This window comes from Apis laboriosa, unplaced genomic scaffold, assembly GCF_014066325.1.
Source record: "Apis laboriosa isolate Shangri-la unplaced genomic scaffold, ASM1406632v1 scaffold105_cov147, whole genome shotgun sequence".
In the NCBI taxonomy this organism is placed as follows: domain Eukaryota; kingdom Metazoa; phylum Arthropoda; class Insecta; order Hymenoptera; family Apidae; genus Apis; species Apis laboriosa.
Genome location: NW_025220714.1, coordinates 78,895 through 88,210, shown reverse-complemented (window position 1 = coordinate 88,210; position 9,316 = coordinate 78,895). Strand labels below are relative to the sequence as shown.

Sequence of the window (9,316 nt, the reverse complement as noted above, 5' to 3'; positions counted from 1 at the left end):
CTCTCTCTCTCTCTCTCTCTCTCCCCAGCCTCTTTTCACCCAGAGTTTTGTAAGGCAGGTGGCTGAAACAGGCTACCGCGTAAGTAGGTCTCTTCCGTGGTCTTCTCTTAATGTAAGTTCCGGGTAAACGCGAAGTCCCTCTGGAAATAGCACTGATAGCAATTCCGCTTCGAGCTGAATCGAATTGAATTCATCCAATCTCGATCTTGAAAAAAATAAATTCGATCGAATTCGACATTTTGCATTTGAAGTTGAATAGGGGAGAAAATGTATGTATCGGTCTAATTTTAAATAGATAGGCCGGTGCTCCATGTTTAAATGAAATTTCAGCTTCGTATCCGAAATAGACGGAACAAAATGTCCCCTAATTAAGATTATCTCTCTCCTACGGGATCTTCGTTAACCCTGCTTAGTCCCGTTACGTCAAGAGGTTTATAAATATTTAGTATTGGGAGCCTGGCATTATTAAAGGCGATCAATTAAGTTAATTCCGCGTGAAATTCAATTAGGTCCGGTACACGATGCTTGCCTATGTGTCTGGTAGGTAGGTGTTGCTTTACTGTAAATGCAAATTTTTCTCTATTCCTGCCAGCTCGAGCAAAAATCCTCAACAAGTTTCATAATAGTTATTTATGCAAATTATATTTTTACTCTGAAAAAAAATGGGGGAAAAATTTTGAGAGGAAATTTCGTGGAAACTCGTTAAAAAAAAATACTTATTAGTTTTTTTTTAAAATTTCGAAAAAAATCATCATTCAAAATTAAGAATATTAGAAAAAAAAAAAAAAAAGAAAAATTCAAAATTCTTTCCAAGTTTGGAAAAATGTTTTGAAAATTCTGAGTTCTACGAAAGATATCGAAAAATTAAATATTTTGTAAAAAAAAAAAAAAAAAAAGTTATTCGCGACTCGATTCATCTCAGATTCGTAGAATTTATCGAAAAATTTTTACGAGTTTCGAAGAATCTTAGAGATAACGCAAAAAGTTATGCACAGTCATCGTAGAGCGATCGCGAGAAATCTGTGGAATTCATGCAACGGAAGGCTAGTCGAAAATCGCGGTTGAACGAAAGGGTTGCGAGGGATGCTCTCGTAAATCAAGTTGAGGAAGCGATCGAAATGCGCGATCTCGGAGCGACGAATTCACGGGTCCCGTTACCTGGCCAGAAATTGCTTGGCAAGAGAACGAGACCTCGTTTTTTTTCTCTCTCTTTCTCTTCCCCCTCCCTTTTTTTTTTTTTTTTTTTTTTTTTTAATTTCTCGTTCGCCTCGACGAGAGGTCCGCCTTAATTAAGGGCGAATGATCACGAATCGCGCGATCCTCTCGTCTGTTTCTTTAAAGAAAATCGCGTCATTCCGGCCACGTAGTTAGTTACGAGTGCTACTTTGCTTTCAATATTTTGTGCACGCCTTGAAACGCGCGATTTTTCTTGTCGAGGATAATTTGAAATATTTCTATCGAGAAAGATATACATGTGTTATTTAATTTTATTTTATTAACAAATATAGTAAATTATTTGCGAATATTATAAAAAATTTGAGAAATTTGAGAAAATGTCGGGGGCTCCAGAAATGAAAGAAAAGGTTTCTTATGGGTTGGATGAGGTTTGAAGACCGTACAAGTGTCGGGGATATTACATATATTGTGGTATGGTTTATAGTATGGTTCGAATTGCAAGTATAAATTTTATGGGTAAATTGTAAATAAAATTCTACGAGATAATAGATAAGGAAGTTGTTAAATCTTGGAAAATATTTTAAATAAATAGATATAAAGTATTAAAAAGAGAATATTTAATATAAAAATATTTTATGATATAACAGTGTTTACGCATAATATGTATATCTTTTTCGAAAAAAAGGGTCCATTAATGACTCAGAGCAATTCATTCGGTAATTACAGGAAAGAATATTTTCTTCTGAATATCTTTCATTGTATATAACCGCGATTAATGATAGAAATATATCAGTCCTTCTTAAATTCGAATAATTATATCGAATATTGCTTTGGTCTCTGTAGTTATTTGATATATTATTTAATAATTAATATATTTAATATATTATTGGAAAAATAAAAATATAAAATGCTTTAACGACAGACTTAAAATATATTTTATATAAGAGATATTTGAAAGAAAAGAGAAATATTTTATAGAATATTTATATTTTCTTTCACACGTATATATATATATACAAAAAAAAAAAAAGAGTAAAAAAGAAAAAACGACTTAAAAAAAACTTTCCGATAAAGATACATAAAAACTTATCTCGACTCTAACATATTCAAATTACGCGTGTCGTGCATTCAATTAATTTTCTTTATCTTAACAACGCTATCGATCTCTCTAACATAATCCAACAACTGACTATCGCCTGCATTTCATCATCATAGAAAAATTTTATTGCCGCAGCATCGAATCATGATTCTCATTCTCAATTACAATGTAGATATTATATATACACGCCTACCTGAATGTATCCCAGCGTCCGCGTCGGCGTCCTCGAACACGGATGACTCGGTTCCCTCGTCGTTATCCGCGACAGAATCGTCCGGTGTCTCGTCTTCTTTCGATTTCTCGCTACTCGACCGATGATGATTCTCGCTTTTGGCTGGCGTCGCGACGCTGCAAGGACTGTCGACCGACGCGTGTCTGCCAGGCGTCTTCACTAACGTGCTTGTACTTCTGGCTAATTTCGTACTGTGAGTTCTACGTATCAACAAGTTGGTGAACGTGGTACCGCTATTCTGTTTGATCCTCGATTCCGAAGAATTAATTTTCATAACATTGCTCGATTTTGAATCGTGATTTTTCGAGTTCGAACGTTTATCCGTTTCCGGTTTCTTCTTCGAATCCTCGTCCTCCACTTCGAAACACGCTATGGTATTATTCAAACGATTGTCTTTTCTGCTGGTATCTTTTCGACCAGTGAATCGACTCTGGAACCTCTCGATAGTCTTAAAAGATCTGGTCCTCTCGACCTTTTTCCTTTGGTCGGATCCATTCGTCGTCTGATCCCCCTTTGGGGTCTCGAATATCTTTGTCAAAGATTGCACTTTGCCTCTAGACTCGGGAAACGAATCCTCCACACGCTTCGGATTCGGCAAGGAAACGTTGTTGCTTAACGTACGCGTTAAAATTACATTCGGTACCGTTTTCGAGGTATTTATGGGGAAAGTATTGTTAATATACTTGTCGGAATCGGAATTGATTGTTTTTGGAATTTTCGAGGGTTGTCTCGTATCGTTATCTAAAGATACGTAAAAGGTCGATCTCCGTTTCGGTGACCCGTCGGTGTTCTCTGCGTTCAACATGTCTTCGGCCCTTACATGTCACGTTTCACGGTTTGAATGACTAGTTATTCGACAATCGTTCGATAGAATCGATTCATACTATCCGTACCAATAGTTTCTATTGCCGCGTTCGAAATAAGTGTTACGCAATTATGGATGCCCCTTTATGCCGCATTGAATCGTTAAAAACGTTACACGTTCACCATTCTACCAGTTCCGCGAGAGAAGTTTATTCAAATACACCATGGCGTTACTCGTCCAGAAATCGATGGAGTTCGCTTAAATTCACCTTACGTCGTTTCTTTCTTCACGCCTCGTGCGTTAGAAAGCGAGGCAAAGAGATTTCGAAGGACCGAGAGGAATGCACGACGATTGAGAGCTTCACGAATTTCTCACTCCGAACGATGCCACTAAATATAGATGGCGACGTATTGTGCGGCACGCAGAAGCACGTGTATCGAGAAAAACATACAGCCGTCGTTCTCGCTATATACACGGACTGTTTTGTACAGATAATGCTAAACGTTGAACCATAAGTCGTGTTTTTACTATCGACCAATGTTTTCGCTCGACTGTCGTCACCGGTGACCTCTGTTGATCAGTCGATTGGTGGATCCTCTGGCATAGTCGACTATATTATATGCTCAATACAAAAATTCGAAAATTACGGACGATTATTTACGAACGAATTTATTGAATGGCATCTGTTTATCATCGGATTTGCGTTTTTTCGTCGCACTTGCTTTTTTTCGATCGATCGTAATCGACAACGATACACAAATGTGTACTGCGTATAAACGGTACACCGCATAGTTCACACAACGATATATAAAATGCACACTTCGTAGTCAAAAGTGGGCGAAATAGTTCCAGAAATGCACGTAACACTTTTGACTGACACGTATATGCGAATGGCACGACTTCGACTATTCGTTTCGAAACGAATTGCGCGTCGAAAGAATGGAATACGAACGAGAACTGCCTTTTTGTTCCGTGCACAGATACGTCGAACACGATCTCATGGATAGAAAGGACTCGAAGTGGTCGACCGGGCACGAGGTACGAAGAAAAGTAAAAGGGTCTGACTCACTACGACAAGATCGGGTTTGCTCGTGGTCCGGCGTGGCCGTCATCGCGTTCAAGGAATGCGCGCGAACAGTTAGGATGAGTGGACGACATATTGCTTTCCTTTTTCCAAGCACAGGGACACTAATCACTATTTTTCGAACGATATATAGAAACGGCCACGTATCGCGGCGAACGAAACGAATATATAAACACAAACGGAGCAACGATACACAATCGTCCGCACGACTGGCGGTTTCACGACTATCTGTTCGAGCCTCTACCGAACGTAACCTAGAGCGCCTCTGGCGGTCGTTTCGGGAAAACTCGAGACGACTCGTACGTTCGAGCCGAGCATAGGGATCGAATCAAGCGTGTATCCCGAACAGCATTCATGGCATTCTTTATTTATATAACATTCTAACGTTAATTAAAATGTTATTTATAATAGTGGATAAATGAATTGTTCCGCTTTTTTTTTCAGTCGTTTAACATGGACAGGATGGGAAGAATCTGCGCGGTATACGATTAGCCAGATTCTTTCGCTGTACTAATTAGAGTTGTGGGAGAATTTTAAAAGGTATGGTAGATAAGATACTAAATGTTGGTCTGCGGTTTGAAAATGACCGCGCGAGATCTAGCGAGGGAACGTGAACTTTTATAATTAATCTTTCACTGATAGGATGAATTTTTGCGTGCAATCGGAATGAAGTTGATTCAATCGAGAAATATTCGTATATTGCGTTTACGTTAATGATTATTTTATTACGAAACATTGATCAATACACTGAAAACAATATTTATAACTTAAAACTCCTTGTAAAATATTCGATTAAATAAAATTTATGGCGTGAAAAACAGAACAGAAAATTAATTAACATTTTGTATATATTGTAACGTATGTTATTTTATTAATATTTTACTGAACATAATTGAACATTCATAATAAATGTTGTTCGAAATCAAAATGGTACGATATCGTAAAATAAATTTAAATTGAATTGCCAGTAAATTTCATTTTTCTGCATTTCTAATTTCACTTCAATTCATTCGTATCAGAGATTCCAATCGCTTCACCATTCAACAAAATAACACGTAGTGTCCCTAAATGGATTCGGATTCTCAAGTTACATTGAACTTGATTTCATCCTTATTGGAGCCCATTACACTCGATCAAGCTTCTATTTAGGAGACGTTGTGACGACGTGTGTATCTTTCTTCGAGTCGTCGTATAATGCAAGAATCTGATTCCGTTTGCGATTTATATAAGGATGAAATTCACGTCACGTGGCAACCGTCGATACTGTATATCAATTACTTCGTTCGTCTTTAGGTTAGGTTTGTCCAGTCATGCGTTCCTTCGTAGTATATTTTTCTTACACTTCTGAATGAACAGTTATCGCGAAACAATTGTAACATTACATGAAAGATTTCCTACGTCAATTATAATTATCCCATCACAATTATTACGTAATAATTATGCTATTTCATCGACGAACGACACAACTTTGCTTCACTCGTTAGAAATTCAACAATGGACTCTATTGTACAAGATGCCTAACGACCATGATAATTTAGATTCACCGATAACATCACAGCACTACTACTAAATAATATACAGTTAATTGCAAGATTCGTCACGCGCGAATTTTCTTTCTGACCGAAATTTCCAAAAGCATCCTATAATAAACCATCGATCCCAATTATCCAAGTTCAATTTATAAACGCGATTGACTCTGATCATCGAGTCGTAAACTCGTAGATTAAATTTCGCCTTTGCTCACTCCCGATAATATTTTAAACGATGGAACTTTGATCGTTTTAATACGCGCGATTAAACAATTCGATGCATCGGGGGAAAAAAGTAATACTCGATCGAGTGTATCGCGCATTATATTTTTAAATGGCGCAGCGCCGCGATATCTTCGAGTAATTGAAATAAAATGAAACGTGCGCCGAAATAAAATGTTACGTCCAACGAATTAATGGCTGAACGGTTAATTAAACAATTCGAAAAAAAATAATATCTTTTATATTTTTAAATGGCGCAACAAACAGCAATGGCGTAAGGTATCTTCGATAAACGAGTAATTGAAATGAAATAACGTCTAAGTGAAATGACTTGATCAGGATAGATGTACACGATAGATTATACGCGATTTCCGATAAATTAATGGCTTCGGTGAGTCGCGCGAGGAATTCAAAGAAATTTATGATGCAAAATTGTCAGGTATGCGAAATAAGCAAAAGTAGCAGCGTTTATCTTTCGCGTTCGTACGTTTATTTAGATGTTCGCATACAAACTTGTGCAAAATTTTTACACGTATTTCTCGGATGTTGCGATCGAGGAATTCGAAGAAGTTGAAGTGCCCTATCTTTTTTATTTGATCGTTTCTCGATAAACGAAAATTAGACATAACCATTTTATCTTTCTATACTATACTTTTCGAGTTTATATTATATATTATGTCGACTCCATTGCTCTACTGAAAGCGTTCATTCGTTATAAATAATTTTTCCTTTTATCTCGAGAAAGAAAGAGACAGATGTTTAATGTTCTCACGATATCTTCTCTCCCGTATCGTTGAGATGGCCGATAAAATTATCGCGCAGCAAAATGACGCTTTCAAGAATCACAGATTAGACAGATAATCGGTTAAGTTGCATCGCGTAAAATCGTGAACATTTACACGGAACATCTCTCCAAACGAAAGAAATGTTATTTCTCGAGAGAGAGACGCGAACCATTACGGACGAAAAAAAAGAAAGAAAGAAAGGAAAATATCTGCCCATTCATGCCTATTACCACCACGCTGACTCAGAACCGGATCTAAGATCGCAATCGAGAATCGTTTCCGCAGAAACTGGAGCAAATACTCCAGTCGTACGAGGAAAAAAAAAAAGAATTGTCGATTTCTGCGAGAGAAAAAGAAATTCATGGACTTTCTGCAAAATCGTTCGTTTTCACGGGACGATTTCCACCGTAAAAAAATCCTTGCACCGACTTTCTCCATGAAATATTTCATCCATCCGAAGAAAGCAGGTAGTAGTAATATCGTACAACAACCACTCGTTCGACATTTATTTTTTTTTGAAAATGTGAAAGTTTGTATTGTTTCGTTAAAGAAAATAATGCGTCTCGAAAGAGGTGACGTATTTTTTCTTTTTTTAATCAAATTCCTTTTTGCCTTGCAACACTTCGAATCGGTGTTAATCGCATCTCGATGAATGCAACGTGTATATTACGCAAGTTAAAATCGTGACAGGTCCCACATCGTGTTTAAAAGGTCTCGAAACAATTATTCAAATTTCATTAACGACGGTGGGTGTTGCTGCGATGAGAATCTCGAATCGTTCCGATTCGAGCGGAGGATTTTAAATATCGATTTACGAGGCCGTTTATGCTTCCCCCCCTCTCTCTCTCTCTCTCTCTCTCTCTCTGTCTCGCGATATTTAATTTTACGGAGGCCACCACCGGTTTTTATCGATGTTGCTGCAATTACATCAGAGTGTAATCGGACTGAATTGAACGGCCGATTAAGAAATAATGGGGTATCGATTATCCTTTATAATACACTCTTATATTCGCGTGATATATCCTATTGTTCGAATGGATATAGGACCCAATCTTGTTTTTCTTTTTTTAGATTAATCTCGACTTATCGTTCCCTCGAGATTTACGATTATGAGCTACGTGGTTTCAAGTAAGAGCGAAAACTTTGAAGATTAGTCTTCATCTTTATCGAGATATCACGTATAATATCATGGAAGCTTGTGGAACATTTAGCCCTATATCAATGCAGCAATTGCAATTTAAATTTCAATTCCATCGAGGCGACAACAACAACAACAGACTTTGAACCGGGTTACCAGAGCAACTAACCGTTCTGTAAAATTATTATCAATCTCACTGCCCCTGATCCGACGAGCGAAACCGTCCAATCGACGAGCAGTCAGCGATTTGAATTTCATCGGGGAAGGTGTCGTCCACCGGATGCTTCTCGCGAACAGGTGCCATTTAAATTTCAATTCTGCGAACTCGAGGGTGTCACGAGCGGTGGGTGTCATTTAAATTTCAATCTCTCGCAGTGGTGGATGGGTGGGTGGATGGGTGGCCCCTTCCTCCCCGCCGCCCCCTTAAACCGCGTTAATTAATTCGCCGAGCTTCTTACGACACGATTCGAATTTTCCAATTTTCGTGGAACTGGATTATACGGATTATAATTGTTGTATTGAATTATTAAAAAAAAAAGGAATGATAAATCGATTGAATGAATTCAAATTGCAGTAGTTTCTAACAAGAGTATTTATTAATCTAAAAAGGATTAATTGGTTGTAGTCTATTTGTGAATTATATGAATATTTTTTTTCCCCCCCATTTTTTAATTAGATTCGGGAAAATAAAGAATTAATAAAATCGGAAATAAATAGCAAGCGTTGAAAGAACAATAAAAATTATTGATAAAAATTCTTAAAAAGTGTTAAGATTAAATTAGGTGAATAAAGTTTATGGATGAATAATTAATGTAATCAATTCAATCATAAAATTTATTCAAAAAACTGATGAATTTAAAAGAATTGGATCTTAAAAATTGTAAAGAATTTTAAATAAATCGAATAAATTAAAAATCTAAGTCACGCGTCTTTATCTCACTCGTCTACGTTATTACGCAATCACAAGTAATAAAATTTTCAATATTTAAAGCCCGATCTCAATCAAAATTTCTTAAGATCCTTTCCACGAATATTATATATAATAATTTATATATAATAAATATAATATAATATATAATATATAATATATAATATTATATATAATAATAATATTATATATATATATATATATATAATTTCGTTGAAATCACCATACATTTCTTATAATAATATTCGCGAATATGATATTTATTTTATCTAATTTCGTTCCTAACCATTAAAATAAATCGTTCCAACGCTCATTCCT

The 9,316-nt window shown here is 36.5% G+C and overlaps 1 protein-coding gene across 3 annotated transcripts in view; it reads right to left on the bottom strand.

The window, feature by feature from the left end:
• The window catches only part of LOC122710487 (ras GTPase-activating protein raskol), a 155,686-nt gene that overhangs the window by 78,118 nt on the left and 68,252 nt on the right, over positions 1 to 9,316 (bottom strand). For 2 of the 3 annotated variants that reach the window (XM_043928369.1, XM_043928379.1), the window contains exon 1: positions 2,469 to 4,579. The exons of the other annotated variant lie outside the window; for it this stretch is intronic. In XM_043928369.1, the coding sequence (XP_043784304.1) occupies positions 2,469 to 3,312 (844 nt within the window). In that variant the 5' untranslated portion in view covers positions 3,313 to 4,579. Of the gene's footprint in view, positions 1 to 2,468; positions 4,580 to 9,316 lie in introns of those variants that run through there. 3 annotated transcript variants of the gene reach the window in all.